Source organism: Dermatophagoides farinae, chromosome 5 (genome assembly GCF_024713945.1).
Source record: "Dermatophagoides farinae isolate YC_2012a chromosome 5, ASM2471394v1, whole genome shotgun sequence".
NCBI lineage: Eukaryota > Metazoa > Arthropoda > Arachnida > Sarcoptiformes > Pyroglyphidae > Dermatophagoides > Dermatophagoides farinae.
In genome coordinates this window covers 2,906,384-2,926,318 of record NC_134681.1, presented here as the reverse complement: position 1 = coordinate 2,926,318, position 19,935 = coordinate 2,906,384, and the positions used below count along the sequence as shown (strand labels likewise).

The 19,935-nt window shown below is 35.3% G+C and overlaps 1 protein-coding gene across 1 annotated transcript; it reads left to right on the top strand.

Moving 5' to 3' along the window:
* The first annotated feature begins 11,211 nt into the window (after nt 1-11,211).
* On the top strand, nt 11,212-19,663 carry LOC124499575 (toll-like receptor Tollo). Its single transcript, XM_075731515.1, has 2 exons — nt 11,212-13,956; nt 14,074-19,663. Exons 1-2 carry the CDS (start codon nt 13,571-13,573, stop codon nt 19,082-19,084), a joined length of 5,397 nt encoding a protein of 1,798 aa, XP_075587630.1. The 5' UTR covers nt 11,212-13,570; the 3' UTR covers nt 19,085-19,663.
* Nucleotides 19,664-19,935: the final 272 nt, after the last annotated feature.

Genomic DNA, 19,935 nt, shown 5'->3' with positions numbered 1-19,935 from the left:
CAAATGCCCTGTGAGTGAATGGATGTGACAGTTTTTTCTTTTTTATTCCTTTCCCTTTTCATTGCACGAGGTGTCAAATCAAACTGTGTCCTTTCTGTATATCAGTTGGAGTTGTCCATTATGTTCGTTATTCGTTATCATCATTATGATTATTACTGTTACTGTTACTGGTATGGTTAAGAAGAAAAAAGAAAATTCTAATCATTTTAATCATTTCTCTAATTTTTCAAACAGAAAATTGAACCATTCATAACGGTAAAAATAATTATTCCAGGTGCGTGTGTGGCCATCATAGAATGGACATCATTATAACATCGTTGAATTTGGTGGCTGTAAATGTGAAAAAAGTAAAAGTAAAGATTACCAATGATTAACAATCTAGAAAAATTGAAAATGAATTTACTTTCAAAGTGTCCATGTTGAATTGACTTGATTCACTTTAATTGAATTGAAACAGTGTGCAGTTTTTCAATCACTGTTTCAATTGAACCCAATAGAAATCTGATAATCTTTTGATTGAAAAAAGATTTTGCGACGGTTTATGATGAAATCGGGGCCATATAATTATTGTTGTAGGGCTTATTATTCAACCTTGGACCGGTTTATGGTCTTAACAATCAAGGCAAAGTGTTTACCACACGGTTTCACAGAGTTATATTCAATGTATGCGATGCACGTTATGGTTGTGAAAACTAACCGACGGCCAATTCATCGCTCGTTGAACCAATAACAATGCTCACCACCCCTGTTTTGGTAAATACGGGTAAATATTTTGAATACAATATAACTTTGTCTCAACATTCACAAATCCACCACCACCAACACACTATGGTTCGAAATGATTGTTTTCAATTGTTTCCTTTATTTCGACCAAATAAGGCCAATAAAAAGAGGACCTGGTACAAACTGAACGTTTATGTATTGCGTCGATAACGGTCGAATGACAGATAATAAAGGAAAAGGAAAAAAATGACAATATTTTTTTATTATCAAAGAAAATATTGACCAAATCCCCTCAATATCCATTCTGGATCGATGGTGTGTGTGTGTGTGTGTGAACTAATTAATATTCAACAGAGACCCTGTGATATTCTCAATGATGCCGTAGAGTTTATATTCAATGGTTGCCCATAGCATAAACAAAACTATCACTTTGTTCAAAGCAGTACTATTATCTGTTTTGGTTGGTTTGCCATTTGATTTCGTTATTTTGTTGGTCAAATAGCCTTCTTTGACCAATATATCGATCGAATCGATGAAAAGAGAAATAGTTGGTTAGATTTTCGTGGAAAAAATCTCTAATTGTATCATTGAAAGAGTCGGCATTTTTTTCTGGCTTTTTGTTCATTCATTTTGTCGATCCGGCTGTTTCTATTTACTCAAAGACTTATGTATTGTATTGTAGCATCATTGAAAAAATGTACCATTCATGATGATGATGCGGCAATTGAATGACTGACTGACTGACTGTTGATGTTACTGTTAATGTTAATGTCAATATCATAGGTAAACAAAGCATAACAGAGATATAGATTGATGCAAAAAGTAAAAAAAGAAAATAGCAAAAAATCCATATCGATCTTTGCCCTTCAACATTGCTGCAACAAACAATTCAAAAAGCACATTGATACCACAGCGGGTTTCCAAAGTTCAACAACAGTTTCACTGTGCTAAATGGTCCAATTTGTCATTCTCAAATGTGAAGGATCAACCAAACAGATTCACTGATTTGGCTTTGAATGCAAGAATGGCCATGATTCAGATGATGAATGTCTAATAATAATAATAATAATAATAATAATCGAATTAAAAAAAAAGTTAAAGACAAACAAGATTTTAAAATTCGAAATGGTCAACTTTGACCTTTGACACATGACAAAAGATGGACAGTGAGAAGGAAAGGAAAAAAATGTTGGAGAGAAATCATTAATAAGTAACTCACACTTTGGTTGGGTCGAATCGAGAAAAGAAACAAAATCTCTCCCACACACTCACACAGACATTTAAATCATCTGCTTGTTGTTGATGATTCTTGTAAAGAAATATTGAAAAAAACTTGAATCAAGCATCAATCTTGAGTCTAGGGATTCATATTCTTATCCCGATTGATACACACACACTTGTATGAATAATTTTAATGTTAATTTCTACCTATTTTTATGATTTGATCAAACGAAACTTGAAACTTTTGCATTATTTTGGGCGAATATGAAAATTTCATGTTTCACGCACACACAAACACATATTCGACAAGTGGCTTTCGATCTTGTACAGTGTGTGTATGTGTGTGATCAAAGTCAATCGAGAAAAAAAAGTCACTCAAAACGAGACTATGGAATTCCTACATATGATGAAAATGCAAAGAGCTGCTTTAGTTTTGTTTTTGATTGATTGAGAGGCTTTAGTTGGTCGATCGTTTTTTCTTCTTTTTTCATCGTTGTGAGAAAAAACGCTGTTTTTCCACAACAATGCATTCACTTGCATTTGATTTGAATTCACTGTGAAACATCAACAAGCAGAAAAGTTTTTCACTTTTGCAAGCATCTCATATTTCATATCAAAATCAAAATTGTATTGTTGTCGATTTTTCGATGTGGTCTTCAGCCGAAAAAACAAAATTCATTTTTGATATATTCCCATTGTACCATCAACACCACACACGCACACACACACACCTGGAATATTATTATTGAAAAAATTTGAAAAGGAAAAAAACAAAAAAACTTTAGATCCTCATAATGAATATATGAAAAAAAATTGAAAATAACCTGTTGTGTGTGTGTGTGACTGTGTGCAAAGAGAGCATATATTCAAATGTGTCCATCTTCAAGTGTGGCTCACTGGCGATGCACTTGACAAGACAAAGTGCATTCAACATGTAACAAATTTTCTATTATGCATGATGTGTTTATTGAATTTGATGAACTGTAATATCCACCTAGTAGCCAAATTTGATAAATAAAAATATTTATTCAATTGTCGATTTGCGTTGCACAATATCCGTTTTGTGCGAAAGAAATATTAATAAATACTCTTTGCCATCAAGATGTCTCATGTCTTGGAACAAAATGGCCAACAAGTGTTGAGGTGTGTTTGGATGCAATAAAAAACTTGATTTGAATGAATTGTCCGATTGGAGCAAACACTCTGTGAAGCATTCGAATGTTGTTTGGGCGTTCGTCAACATGCTTGAATGAAGGTCATTTGTTGTAGATCAATTGTGCTCTCAATTCTGATTTGAATTTTAAAATTTTTGTTATTATGGCCATTTTCCAATCAAGTGACATTCAAACTTATTTGAGCCAAGCCTATTTGGGTTTCTATTGTGCTCCAAGAACCAAAAATTGTCAAGTTGAACCAGTTGGACTGTTGTTTGTTTCTGTCATAGAATCATATTTTATTTGCGTGTTTATTGCCATTATTGTGGAATCTCGGAAGCAAGACAATAAACAACATTTTGTTTGTTTCATGAAAAATGACCATCATAAATAATGGAATATGTATTGGTTGAATGTTTGTTTGTTTGTTTTATTATTCAATTTTTTTTTAAATGGTCGTCGAAAAGTGGATAGAATTTTTTTTTGTTTTGGTTTTCAATTTTCATTGGTCATTATGGTAGCTACCTGCATGCAGCAATAGCCATCATCAGCACAAAGAGGAAAAAATGTTTGGTTCACTCATCATTTTTATTGATGAATTTTTTTTTATTTTATTTTTCAAAACCAAACAAAAAGAAAATGGAAGAATATTATTATATTATTATTATATTATATATTATTATTTATATCTCATATAAAAATGTCAAATCAACATGTTGTTGTGTCTTTTTGCTTCTGGCTGCTTCGATACAATACTTCTCGTCAAAGTTTTCAAAAAAAGGTAATGATAATTTTTGGTCTTTGCTGCTTCGGTTGCCGATGATGATGATGGACATTTTGGTAGAGAAACATAAAATCTTTTATTTTATGACCCATAATGAATGTTTATGATGTCATCGATGTTGGTCATTTGCAAATAAAGCAAACTCGGAATGGTCATTTTTTTCTTTCATGAAATTGTTGTTGATATATGATTTAATGAATGACAAGCACATGTACATATCGATGGGGTTAGATTTGAGTCTTGTTGTTTTTTTCATTCACTCACTCAGTCAGTCAAAAAAGTCAAGTTATCGATCGCGATCTATACATGGTGAATATTGGTGTCCGAATATGTGCGTGTTTGTGTGTGTATGTTTTTCAGGATTTTCAACATACGTAAACAAAACGTCAAAATGGTGGGAGGAAAACAAACTCAGCCATTATATATAAAGTGAGCTACAAAGAAAAAGTCCTAAGGCCCAAACACACAACATATAAAAAACAATCTGTTTTTCTCCATTGTGCGAATAGTTGAAAAAAATGCAAACATTTGATTTAGCTGGTAACTAGCATTCCATTGAACTAAACGAAACGAACAAAATATCGCTGATTTTTTGCAAAGAAAGATAGAAAAAAGAAAAATTTCTCAAAACTGTAAACTTTCACAAACTTGATCTATCGTTCATTCTACAACAACAACAACAATCATTTCATTCATTCAATTGAATTCAGTCAGTACACTCTGTACCCGTGTTTCAGTGACTGAATTCCTCAAAAACTTTCTAATCTGTTGTGTTTGGTTTGTTTGTCCTAGGAACAACTAAAAGTCAATTTAGATTTGTCGACTGGTCAAAGTCTCAAAGTCGAACTAGTGCCTCTGCCTCTTGTGGAAATATGACGGTAATTCATTGATTAGTCGCAACAATTAACTTGGATACAAACATTTGGTAACATACATTGTCAGAGCCCCTAATAATAGTGATGATGATAATAAAACAAAGCACAAATCCTAGCAATGTAACAATGTAATGTTGATTATCAGTGGAAAAAATGAAACTTTGAATGGCCCATTCCCATTGATTCATTCATTTGCATTTTATTATATTTTCAACAAAGAGCAAAAAATTGTCTTGCCTTTGGGCTCTTGCATTGCACATTTGTGTGGGAGTGTGAAAAAATTCAGACATTTAGTTTCATTTTGTTTCCGTATGTGTGTAGTACGTAATCGCTTCAAATGTGTTAATTACCACCATCATGGCTATGAGCAAAACCCTTCCGTTTTTTCGAAGGGCAAAAAATTGCCATATTTTGTCTATTTGAGTTGACATTTCTGTTTGTTTTGTTTGTCAGAAAATTTCGTGATTGTGGTTGCATGTGTGTGTGTGTGCGTATTTGATTCGTTTAACGAAATTGACTCCAGGTGTGTGTGTTTATGAATGTTTGTTTGTTTGTTTGTGTGAACGATTTTTCATTGAAAGATTTATTTGATTTCACATAATTTGAAAGCCCATCCCAAGGTCACATATTCAGTGGTGGTGATGGTGGTTTTGATGATGATAACCAATGGATGATGTTCTGGGTCATATGTCACAAATATAGACCACCTTTCTTTGGTTCATTTTTTCATATTTGATTCAGCTAGAAATTGTCCACGATTTAGCAAAATGTAATTGATAAATTGCTGAAAAATATTGTTGCTGTATCGATTGAAGAATTGATTGCTAGTGTGCAATATCAATTTCAACAGAAATCATACAATTGATACTTTGGGTTCGGGAAACTTTGGGCCTAGTAAACGTTTAGAAAATGTGAAATTACCAATTGAGCAGTAAATTGGTCAATTTCTGCGGAAAAAGGGTTCGATTGTTTTATTGTTGGCTTAATATGACCAATAAGTTACGATGGACCCACCACGAATTGGAAATTGCCATCAACAATTTCAAAAATGAAAACATTTCCAAACGAAAGATTGACACACTGTACATTGCAATGTAGATATGATTAAGGAAAAATGGCCTTTTAGAACTAGCAGAAAGAAATGTTTTGGTCACAAAAATCAATCAATCAATCATAGCGCACTAAGAAAAAACAACAATAAAATGTATTGATAAAATGGACCCGCAGGGTCCTGGCCAATGAATTGCAACCAACAACAACACAATAACCACAGTAAATGGGAAAGAATTTTTAGTTTCTTTTCAATTTCATTTTGTATATGGTCTTCTTTCTATCTTTTTCTTTGATTGATTATGTCAAATCATTCATTCATTCATTCATTCATTCCCTTGATTGATTCAATTTAATTCTTGTATCTTTACCAACGCTTCATCCATCATTCAGTTACAGCGACAGAAAACAAAGCCGGACAAACTGAATTTTTTCCACCTCAATGAAAATAGACAATAGACCAAACAGCAAAAAAGATAGATAAATCCCTGGAACATGGGCCAGTTGAACTACCTAATTTTTGTTTTGTTTCGTTTTGTCTTGTTCTGTCTTATGTTACTTCGATTCGGAATAAGAAATGAAGAGAAAATTAACTTTAGTGAATTGAAAATCTTATTTCGCCGTTCATAGAACAACAAAAGACAAAGGGAAAAAACACGCCATGACATGCATGAGAATGAGGAAAATAATTAGCTCGATCGACAATTCAATAGGTCAGGTGATGTGTAGTGTACTACTTTACTATTCGATACGGTGCTAGGGCTAACAAAACAATTGTTGAAATCCTTATTTTCTCCTCATTCCGAGTCGAAATGCTCGTGATGTTCGGATCAAAAGAAAGAGCAATTTTGTACAGATTCTCTTCTCGATTCTTGGTTTTCAAATTCTCTCTCAAGGGTTTTATTGTTGGATGAACAATTGAAAAATCAATTTGAATTCAAATCTTATGCCACTGAAATTCAATTAGATCACAATGGCATGGAGCTAAATGTCGTTGAATATTAGTGTTTTGGTGTTTCTTTTGGAATTTTCGTCCATAGATTGTTTTGTATAGACAACTGCAATTGACAGCTTTAAGAGGCAGTAGTAATGAAAAGTAGACCACCAAGATTGTGTAGCCATTTATGAACAATGTACATGTGTCGTGTTTGTGTGTGAGTTTTTTTTCTATGTGACAAATTGTAAACCAACCAAAACCAAAGTCAAAACGATAAGAAAATTCCAGAAGTTGCAATCAATTTAAATAACATTTTCAATTTGATTTTCAATTTTTTTTTTCGAAGAATCATTCAGCTTGTTTGCATAGATTTATTCCACATCTTCGTCATGATCCACATCCCAAGTTTGTTGTTTTTTCACCATAACCGCAATCGTAACGAATTGCTAATCAATCAATTTGGACAAAACAGAGAAAAACGTTTTTCTAACAAACAAGAAGTGAACAACACATTATTCTACACTAAAGTAATCTGAAACGGTTTCATCATGAATGTATCCATATGTTCACACAAACAAAATGTGTGGTTGATATACATGTATATCGAAATTGTAAAAACTGTCGAACAAGCTCACAACATGCGCAGCTAGATTTATTTTTTCAAATTTGGTGTTATATCCTCTGTTCACTTGTGAATACACAGTACTAAAAGCGAAAAAATTGTTAAAATTCCCGGTTCGATACGATTTGATTTGAGAATGAATTGAATTGAATTGAATGGATCAGCCATGCTATACGATATTCGATTCAAGTGTGTAATGAATACTCTTGATGAGTTTTCAATTTTTGTTTTCTTTCTCACTGCATCTGGCTTTGTTTCATGTAATAAAATAAAATGAATATACTACAATATAATATATAATATTGAAAACCTTCTAGGGTTATATAATCAAATCGATAGCTATTGTTGTTCAAATGACACTCAGAATAATGATGGTTATGTATTGAATAGAAATGATAGAAATGGTTCCGTCCACTGAAATCATAGAAAAACATTTACACCCCTCGAGAGACCTAAAGAAAACAATCTCCACCAAACAGATCATGGTGTGATCATCATAGAAATGGCAGATGATTTGAATTCATTGATGGCTTTTCGGTTGGACATGGATCCATTCTTCTAACAAGTGTAGAGTCAAACAAAAACCACAGATTCGGCATTATATAACTACTCTCTCGGGATATTGATTATGATGATGATGATGATGATCATCATCATCATCATTCACTGAATTTATTGTTGCCTTTTTTGTTATTATTCATTGTGTGTGTGTGCTTGCTGTGCAGTGCTGTGATTTGATGTACAGATTTAGTCATGACCTAAAGATTTGGTGGTTTTTCGTGCATATTCACTGAATGTATGTGGTTATATGGATCACTAGCATATGAATCAGTATGGAAAAGAAATCGAAACCGTTTTTTTTTTGTTTTCTCCCCATCCATCTTGCCATTACCTGCAGTAGGGCTGGATTTTGGAAATTCAGCTGATGTTTGCTTGGCTAGAGTGTTCATTATGATCGAATAACAACGAAAATAGAATGAAATGAAGATATCGGATATTTATTTATTACGAAGAAAATTGATTGATTTGCATCACATTCTAGCCGAATGGGAATCGAATTGAAATTGTGAATTGTTCAGGATCAATTCACGTTTTGTGTTTTGTCTTTTCATTGTCAATGTCCATTTCTGGATACTCAATTTGGGCTGTTATTTCTCGGTTTTGGTTCGAATTTGATGATGCATCTGTTATTGAATTGAATGTTTTTGCTTTGCCATTCATTTTGGCTATTTGGTTTGTCTGTTCATTAGTTTCAATTTGGGCTTCATTTATTTTCCTTCTTTTTTTGTCATAGTTTCACTATACACAATGACTGACAATGATGACAAAAGGCGGCGATAGAATGAATGAATGAATGGTGAATGGTGAATGAAATCACATCACATCACATAGGCGAATGTGACGGAATCGTAGAATAATGTTTTGGTCGATAGAAAATGGGTTTGATGATGGTGATTATGATGATGATGTTAGTGAAACCGAAAAGTGAATTGAAAGCTCGATCCGAGCTAATTGAATTTGATTCAGTTATTTTATTAGTTTCTGGTTTCTGGTTCTATTCACAGTGATGATGCACATACACACAAATCAAATGACAGCCAGAAACCTAAATAATGGTCCTACGATAATGATATAACCGGTAGCCCATTTTTTTATGTTTGTTTTGTTTTTCTCCATTTCATCATGTTGTTGTGGTCGGTCATTCACATTTTTCTGAATCAAACTAAACTGAATTTAAGTTTTCTTTTCGAAAAGCAAACAGCCGAAAATTGTAACATTATAATGGCCTGATTGAATAATCGAAGGAATTCCAAATTTAATTTGTCGCAAATGCATAAATTTCCGACATTCATTCCGGTTTGTTATGTTGCTTATTTGCGGATATGATTATGATAATATTGTCAAATCCGTACTATTGAATATCCGGAATACACAAACATACAAACATGCATACATGGATACATGGATACATGGATACATGAATACATCCTGTGCGAATTGTATGGTGCATCATGATGGTGACCCCAGAACGATAAAAATCTATACGAAAATGATTATATCGAATATGGAATATTATTTAATAATAATCTCAATGAGCGTGATGATCCCAACATTTAAAGACCAGAGACCACAGAGAAATAATAACAATAAATCAAACACAATTGATAATATTCGATGCAGACAAATAATAGGGTGTACAAACAAAAACAAAATAATCACAATCAGAACAAATCAGATCCTGAAAGTAACCAGTGAGCGAAATCATGGGACGAGAAAAAACAATCAACTTGAATGTGAGCAGTTGATCGTGGAACATTCCAAACGAATAATGCAATTTGGTTCCACAGACAACAACAACAACAACAACAATTATATAATTAGATGATGTTAGCCATGGTGCCCGATCATGATCAATTGGAAAAGAATCCAAAGTTGAAGAAAAACAAATCCATACATTTTCAATTGTATTTGCTGGTGGTGGTGGTGGTGTAACCCTAATTGATGATTGGATTGGATATGTTCGATAAATTACATTATATGGATCAATGAATGAATGAATGTGATATAATAAATAATAAATAACGTTATTTATGGTTGTCGCCGTCATGGTGGTTGCCAAAAAAAAAAAAAAAAGAAAAAAACCACAGAAGCAGTCTATAATAATCATGTAGTGAGTGAAATATCCCTGTGTGAAAAGAAGAATGAATGATTCCTAATGGATGTTGGGCAGAAGGAAATAGTTTTCGTAGATGGATCGGAATTGATTGAATTCGCTTATTGATATAGAACTCAACTTTTAGTTTATCGTCCTCAAGTTGATACATGGACATTTGGTTGTCGGCCAAAGATTACCGTATCATACAAGTCGATTAATCGCCCAACTGCCAATGCAGGCGTCACATGCATTGATTCATTGGATCATTAATCGAATGAATGCACGCAAACCATGTTTGAATCCGTGTTTAGCTGTTAAAGCTCTTTTTCATTATTAAAATTAGCTTTCTACACACTGCCAATTGTGAATTGTAAATTTAAATTTTTTCCCCATCTCCATACAGACATCAGACATTCGACACACCCAGCGTTTGACTCTATGCCCATAGGTCAATGTCGATAGTTAAACTTGTAGCAAGGAATCTTGAAAACAGTGTGTGTGTGTATAGTGTATGTATAGTGTATGGAAAACATAATTTGAATGATTGATGATCGATATGGTTGTTATTATAAATTGGAAATGTTTGCCACTATATTCGGAATCGATGACAATGTTGTTTGTTTATTTTTAAGTTTTCGTTATCTGGTTTAAAATACACATCGATACACACACATACTACACTTGGCCAAATTATAATGTCGATGATGATGATGAAAATAATAAAAATAAATGGATAAATGAATGAATGAATGAATGAATGAATGGATTCAAGTGCATGTTCAAGAGAACAAAAGTGTTCGGAAACATTGAATTCTCATTTTCAAATTCATACCAACATGCTATCCAAGTTGAAAAAAGGAAAATTTCTTTTACCCAATCCATGATTCGGCTCATCACTATGTGGGATGCTCAATACATGCAGATTGAAGAGTATCCTCTTTTTCTCTTCATACATTTCACTCATTGCTGCCTTTCATCTAATGTGCTACTACTATTCTCATCATTCGAATGATACTTTCATTTGGATAGTGTTGTATTCTACTTTGTGAATTTCATCTGGAATGGAATGTCGTTTTTTTCCAAGTTTTCACGTTGAATCCTAGACCACTATCCAAATTGAAGATTCATCAAGTACTAGCAACGTAGCAGATGTATGAATGAATGTTGTGAAACACAATGGAATGTATCTAATGGCAAGACCACTTCCATTTAGACGATACAAGACTGACTATTGAGTACGAGAACAAAACTAGCCATTCGAATGTGTGAACGTATCAAAAACTTTTCACCGTCCATCGGTGATGGTCTGTAAAGATATTGCCGCGAATTTTCTTTTTGAAATGTTACAAATGAAAAAAGTTATCACTGATACATTTGTTTCAATCTTGTGAATAAATCCTATGTCAATCATCAAATGCAAACACTATCTCTTCTCATCCACACACACACTGTGTTAATGTTTATGATATGATGATTGGCCATTATTCTGATCAACCCTCGCTCATCTAATCCATTGTCTGTGTGTTCAATTCAAATCAAGTTGGATGAAGTATAATCGAATTCGAATTTTTTTTTTATTTTTGAAAAAAATTAATAATAAAAATGGGTCACATTTGATGCTGATTGGAGATTTTTTTTTGCCATTAAATTCGGTCACCATAATTCTAGTGTATCATCAGCATTGTGTCACGTCTTGTCTTGTTATTCGGTCGGTGAGATTGATGTATTTTTTCTCCCATTGTATTCATAATGATTGAGATTTCTTCATCATCATCATAATTATAGTGATGCTTATGTGAAGTTATCCCCGGACAAACCATCCGTTTCGTTTCATTTTGTCATTGTTAACATTGTTGTTGTGTTGTATGCTGGGCTATTTTTTGCTGAAAAAAAACATTACTTTGTCTGATTATTGATGATAAATCCAACAATCAAGGATTTGGCTTTCTATTTTTATGATGCTTTCCACCGGGTATGACCTCGATGTCCAGTTTTAAATGAAGAAAAAAAATTTATTTATTTTATTTGCCTCGTGTCACACGATCGATTTGTTTCTGGTGAAAAAACATGAGTGGATGTTTTGATGATATCAATATCGATCGATCCAATGAAAATGATAACGAGAATGACAATGACAAACTTGTGTTATTCATCATCAATTTGTGACATGCACAACACAACTAACTGAAGACAATTGTGAAGAAATCTGTATTAATGTATAATGTCATTGATTAATAATTTCCGTTGTTAATAAACAATCGTCATAATGAAGATTATGGACAAATTATTAACATGCTCATAATCAATCATTCAAGTTGGAGCATTTGATGAGCACCAATCATACCCAACAACAACGTACATACATATCATATCATAGAGAACAATCATGTTATTTTGATATTTTCTCTCAAATTCAATCGATTGAACGCAACTTTTTAATTAAGCTCAGCAAGTATAAAACCCAAACAAGTGGCAAATATTTCTTTCTGCTCATGTTTTCATACGAATGAATGTGAACGCTTTGTTTTCTTTCCATCTATTTGGTTTCTTTTTGGATGTACATGTCATGTTTGCTTTTTGGATCGATGCATGAAAATAGTCTCAATAAATAATATTTTTTCGCTTTCCTTTCTCCATCTCTCCATCTCATCTCAAGCATCATCGTCATAATCAATTGAATGATGCAAAAAACGTATAATTTGACCAAACAAATGCAAACAAAACAAAAGCAAACCAAAATCACCCAAAAACAAACAGATAACAGATATGTGCATCTAATATTTGTGTCGATTCTTGTGTTCACCAAAGTTCATTGATTGATATTATTGAAAGCTCGTTTTTGGCTTTTTCTTCACAATCCCCATCCGATTGTCATGATTGATATTTATTTAGCCACAAAATATGAGAGTATACATCATGTTCCCATATTGTTGTTATCATCATCATCATCATCATCATAATCATAACCATTATTGTTTGTCTTAACATTATCATCATCATCATCATCATCATAATCATAACCATTATTGTTTGTCTTAACATTATCATCATCATCATCATCATCATTGAAGATCAACAATCGATAACTTTCTCAATGCGTCATTGTGTGTTTGGGTGTGCATCCATCAATTGATGTGTTTAGTTTGTGTGTGTGTGTGACGAATGATAATGAGTAGTTGAATGTTTGAACATTGAATCATTTTAAAATACATTTTTTCCACATTCGAAATTCTTCATTCAAATATTGAACCATTGACTCGCTCATAAATGGCTAAATTCGTAGAGTTCGAACAACCAACAAATAATATCGATTTGCACTAGGCATATATGTTTGCTCATATAACAAACACTTATTCTCTATTTGTGTGTGCTTGTGTGTGTGTGTGTGTGTGTGTGTCTCACTGTCAAATGTGTCAATCGATTGAATTGATCGATATTTTGTAGCTTCAATTGTCAACGACACCACCGATATTAATGTTGTATTAGAAAAATGTAAAAGTCGAATACATCTTATTGAATCATTGAGAAATTGCTTCAAAAAAAAGAAAATGAAATCGAAAATATCACCAACAAAAGAGATGGCAACAAGCACTAAAAATCAACTAAAAATGTCAACAAATCGTCATCGGCCACCGGATCCTATGTTGTCTGATGGACTGCTGCCATCATCGTCATGGCATCATCATGATGATAGACAGCAATCACGGAATCTACCTCCGCTTACCAATGTTGATTGCTCAACAACAAGATGCCAAATTAATAAATCAGCAAGGATGAAGACAGCAAAGTATTCATCACTTTTGCCACATTCGTGTATTATACCCACTGTGATCTCTTTGAAAAATGATTCGACCATTTCTAGTTTATCTAGAATGATGACAAGGACCAAAGATTACCATGATCATGGTAGAAATACTCAACAATCATCGAGGAGGTTTCAATCATCATCCAAGGTGATGTGGTTGTGGTCAATTTTGATTCTTTTAATTGTGATGCATTCATGTCCCATGATGATGATTATGCCCAATGTGAATGGTGTTTTAATATCAAGCAATAATCATCAATCGGTGACACCAGCCGGCTGTGAATGGCGGCCATTACGTAGCAGTAGTTCATCACATCAGCAGCCATCAACGTCGGCCACTGGTACTGGCCATTCCGGAAGTCATTCTTCAATGGATGATTCATCCCCATCACTAAGTCATCTGTCTATACAAGCTCATTCTCATTCTTCCACACACTCATTGTCTGCAACGACTACAATGGGCACATCATCATCATCATCATCATCATCGTCATCGTCGTCATTATCTTCATCGTCGTCAACATCTTCATCGGCTAATCAGCTATTACAGTGCCATTTTCGTACATTGAATGGTGCCCTTGATTCTGGTGTCAATCTAAGTCTAATACCGGGTGATCGTACTCATGCATTACGATTACAATGCGAAGATCTTTTATTTCAATCCCAATTACCGGAACGGGCATTTCGTTCATTACATCAATTACGTGAGCTTTACATAGAACGTTGTAAATTAAGCGAGCTTCCGGCTCATGTGTTCATTGGTCTACAAGAGCTACGACATCTCACCATTCGTACATATAACACTGATTGGGGTGATCTTAGTCTTCGTTTGTCAACGAGCACATCGTCAATATTTTCGCCGATCAAAAATCTTGAATCATTAGATCTGAGTGAGAATGGTCTAAGTCAACTGCCATCATCGATACTGTGTCCATTGAATCGATTACAATATGTCAACATTTCGGCCAACTCATTTCAAGATGTCGCTTCATTGGGTTTCAGTGCAAAATCATCATATGAAGCATCGACCACATCCTCGTCTTCGTCTTCGTCTTTGTCCTCGTCATCGTCGTCAGCGTCAGCGTCAGCACAGACTGCAACTGGATCGATGAAAAATGATTGCCGTCGGCTAGATTCCATATTGAACCTGGATGCTAGCCACAATCGAATCAAAGTATTAACTGATCGAGGCTTCTCACGTCTACATTATCTTCAAGTGCTCAATCTACGGCAGAATCTGATTGCACGTGCAGAAGAAACATCTTTAGCTGGTCTAGCCGAATTGAATCGTCTCGATTTAAGCAATAATCAATTGGTAGCACTGCCGGCCAGATTCTTTCAAGCTGTGAAAACAACATTGGCCGAACTGTATCTGCAAAATAATTCCATATCTGTCATACCACCAGGTCTATTCTCGGGCCTTTCACAGGTTACCGTTCTTGATCTAAGCAATAATGAAGTGACATCACATTGGATCGGACCGACAACATTTGCCGACATGTCTCGGTTATTGTCATTAGATCTGTCCCATAATAAACTATCCCGTGTGGATGCGACCGTATTTCGAGCTCTTTATACATTGCAATCCTTATCGTTGAAGAATAACATAATCGAATCATTGGCCGAGAATGCTTTCATCAGTAATCGTAATCTACATACATTATCATTGAGTGGAAATAGACTACAGACATTGGATGCGGCCAGTTTCACTGGTCTTGAAGTGTTGAATGCCTTATTCTTGGACGATAATCGTTTACAAATTGTTCATGTTTCTTCCTTCGCCAACATTACCAGTCTGATGGAATTGAATGTTGGTCAGAATCGTCTGCAAACAGTACCACAAGCAATACAAACACTGCATTCATTACGATCGCTAGATTTATCGCATAATCAAATCGGTGATATATCCAACGCTTCATATCGTGGCCTCGAACAATTGTATAGTCTCAATCTTGAAGACAACATCATCGGAAATCTGAGTCGTGGTGATTTCCTTGATCTACCATCACTTCGTGTCCTCAACTTGGCCAACAATTCAATCGGATCGGTTGAACAGGGGACGTTTGATAACATTCCAGATTTGCATGCATTGCGTCTAGATTCAAACAAAGTGGCCGATATAAACGGTTTGTTTGTCAATCTTCGTGATCTGCTCATGTTGAACATTTCGGCCAATCGTATTCAAATGTTTGATTATGCCATGATACCGGTCGGTCTGCAATGGCTCGATCTACATGATAATCTGATTGAAAATCTGGGCAATTATTTCGAAATTGAATCCGAACTCAAATTACGAACATTGGATGCATCACACAATCGTTTAGTGGAAATTGATTCGAAATTGATACCCGATTCGATTGAATTGGTCATGCTGAACAGGAATCAAATACGCAAAATAGCAGCATTCACATTTCTGAAGAAAGATAACCTAACTCGTGCCGATCTAAGTGATAATCGACTTGCTACATTAGATCTGAATGCATTACGTCTAAGTAAACCACCACCAACTCGACGACCATCGCCTGAATTTATGATTGCAGGCAATCCATTCGTTTGCGATTGCAATATTGAATGGTTACAACGTGCTGCTCTATTATCAACGCCAACATTGATGTTAGCAGCAATGCCACCACCATCAACACTATCGCCATCATTTCCATCATTGATTGGATCAGATCCATCTAGACAGCTACCGCGTGTTGTTGATGCTCATCAGATTCAATGTCGACTGGCGTTTGGCCGTGGCCAACAACCAATGATGACCACATTGGCTGCTGCTCGTCAATCTCAATTTCTATGTTCATATCGTTCTCATTGTTTTGCATTATGTCATTGTTGTGAATTTGATGCTTGTGATTGTGAAATGACCTGTCCAGACAATTGTACCTGTTTTTATGATCAATCATGGAATACGAACATTGTGGATTGTGGCCGTAATGGTCATTATCTTGTGCCCACTCGTATACCGATGGACGTGACCGATTTATATCTGGACGGTAACAATATCGCCGAATTGAGTCCCCACACATTCATTGGTCGTAAAAATCTTCGTCATCTTTATCTGAACGCATCGCACATTCATACAATCAATAATCGAACATTCAATGGTTTGAAATCATTATTAGTGTTGAATCTGGCCGATAACCAATTGGACACATTATATGGTTATGAATTCGAACGTCTCACCGATTTACGTGAACTATATCTAGAGAATAACATCATCTCAACTATCGCTAATCGTACGTTTTCAGCATTACGATCACTGCAAACATTACGGCTGGATAATAATCGAATTGTTGAATTTGAATTATGGTCCATGTTAGCATCGTCATTGCCATCATTACAGCAATTATATCTCGGCGATAATGCCTGGTCTTGTGATTGTCAATTTGTTGGCCAAATGATGGAATGGCTACCGGCTCGACAAGACATAATTCGTGATTTGGCACGTGTCCATTGTCAATATAATGAAAGTTATGCACTTCCACTTGGTGCAGTTGCCGCTGCAACAACAATGACAAATCTATATAAATTGACTGAAATTGAACAAGCTCGTGCAAACATATCGGCCGCATGTTCCCTATACGCTAAACGAGAATCGATTGCCGCATCCTCATCCTCATCATCAAGTGTTGGCATCAATGGTGGCGTTTCGGTCAATGGTATGACTGGCAATGGAACCGGAAATCAAATCGAAATGTTCATCCCGATTTTGGCATTGATTGTATTCTCCACATTTGGCGTATTATTGTTGCTTGCTTCGATCGTTACGGCCGTTCTGTATCGTCATGAGATTTCCGTATGGTTCTATGCACGAACCGGCATTCGATTGGGAGGTGGTTCCAGTACCGGCTCAGGTGCAAAAGGTGGTCATGGTAGACGTGGACGTCATGGTCGTGGTGGCCGTCATGGTCGTCATTCAGATCCATATGATGCAGATTGTGGTGAGAAATTATTCGATGCTTTCGTGTCATATTCAAAGAAAGATGAACAATTTGTTCAACAAATGCTTGCTCCTGAATTGGAATATGGAACAAGTCCTATGCGCCTATGTTTACATTATCGTGATCTTCCGGTTGCATCTGGTTTTGTTGCCGATGCAATCATTGAAGCCATGGCTGCCAGCCGTCGTACAATTCTGGTCATATCCGAACATTTTCTTCGTGGTGAATGGCAACATTTTGAATTCAAAACAGCTCATCAAGAAGCATTACGTTCACGTGCACGACACAAGTTGATACTAATTTTTGTTGGTCCTGTCGCTGGTAAAGATCTCGATCCGGATATCCGTGTTTGGCTCAAAACGGCCGGCAATACCTGTCTTCAATGGGGTGAGAAAATGTTCTGGGAAAAACTTCGTTATGCTATGCCCGAAATACCGACAGCTAGTTCGGGCGGTGGTTCTTCTGTGAATTCGTCATCATCATCTACCACCAGTTCGTTGTATGGTCGTAAAGCATTACAATTGAGTAATAATCAGCAAAGCAAAAATTCTACACTGCCATTGAGTCTGAGCAGCAATCAACAAATGTTGAATTGTGGCACTAATAATCGCAACTTTGATAGCTATCAACATCATCATCAATTGCATCATCCATTGTTGGGTGGGGCACAGACCACCACCACCACCTTAGGTCGACAACAATTGTCTTATGGTCATTCGCCAATGATGGATCATCCACCATCTATGGCGATCGGTGGCCATCCATTATATTCACCATCATCGATCCATAGTCAACAATCAACATATGCTTATCCTACCTATCATCCGACCGGTGTTCCACCACCAAATGTTGCACCACCACCACTACCGCCTAATCAATTGAATGGTCCACCACAATCGACACCGCCACCATTGCCACCATCACATCCATTACATCAGCGACTATTCCATAATCATTCGAATGGATCCGTTTCTGGTGTATCGACCAGTGTGACAACAATGGAATCCTCGTCTGGGTCCGGTGCCTCCGGATCCGGTCCATTATCCACACATCAACAGCAGCAGCTACCAGCAACGTCAACTATGTCGAATATTGGACATCATTTCCATCAAGGATCATCATCATCAACATCTGGTCGTCATCATGGCCATCATCTGAATCATCCGCATCATCAACAACAACAATCGGCCAGTCAGAATTCGAATGATTCAAGTTTGATGCTCACATCGAACGGTTCGGATATATCGGGTCAATCGACAATGCCATTTGTGCCATCAGCATCATCGACGACGGCCGTTGCCGTTCATATTTGATGATTGTTAAGTAAAGCTAAAACAAAATTGAAAATTGAATATTGAATATTGAATATTGTATATTCCTCATTTTTGCCTCACAGATTCGTATAGCAATAAGAATCTTTCAATCTTTGTACAATGATTGTAAATAGTTGATACTGATGATGATGATGATGATGTGATATTTCAGTTTTATAATGATATATCACAGCTTAGAGAAACAGAACAAACCAAATTGTCTGCTTTTCGTTTCGTTTTTTGTTATCGTTTGTTGTTGACAACCATCAAATTCATCATCATCATCAATTCTATGTGATCTTTGAGTTTTGATTCATTTGGCTTCTACATTACACACACACACACACTGTATACAACACTGAAAATTGTCCATCAATTTATTACATGAATGAACATAATTTGTAACATAATTTTTGCATATAAATATTTTGTCTTTTCTTTGTTTTTTCGACCCTTTCCTTTTTGCATCCAGCCACTTATTATTATAAACAGCCCCATTTTATTTGAATTATTAAAAAGAAAAAATGAATGATCCAATAACTACTCAATTACTAAATGATTCATTTTTTCATTATTTGACAATTGTCAATTATCTTTAAATGATTCGCAATTTCGGTTGGCAGTATTTTTAGAGATGAAAAAAAAATCTGGTTACAATCAAACCAGCACAGAATGGCTAGAATTTTGTGCCCAAACGAATTGGCCACAACATTCTGGTCATCATCGATTCATTCATCTATGTTGCTATCCTCATTGTGTTAATGGCTCCACATAATCCACAGTGAAAGAGTGAAATTATCATCTACATCATCATCATCATCATCATTATGGTCAATATTTCAACAAAAGCG

Excerpts from the sequence above, each read along its gene's own strand:
- LOC124499575 (XM_075731515.1), top strand. The coding sequence starts at position 13,571 with ATGAAATCGAAAATATCACCAACAAAAGAGATGGCAACAAGCACTAAA. Across the intron at positions 13,957-14,073 it reads ACTCAACAATCATCGAGGAG|CAATAATCATCAATCGGTGA; the intron begins GTTTCAATCATC and ends TTTAATATCAAG.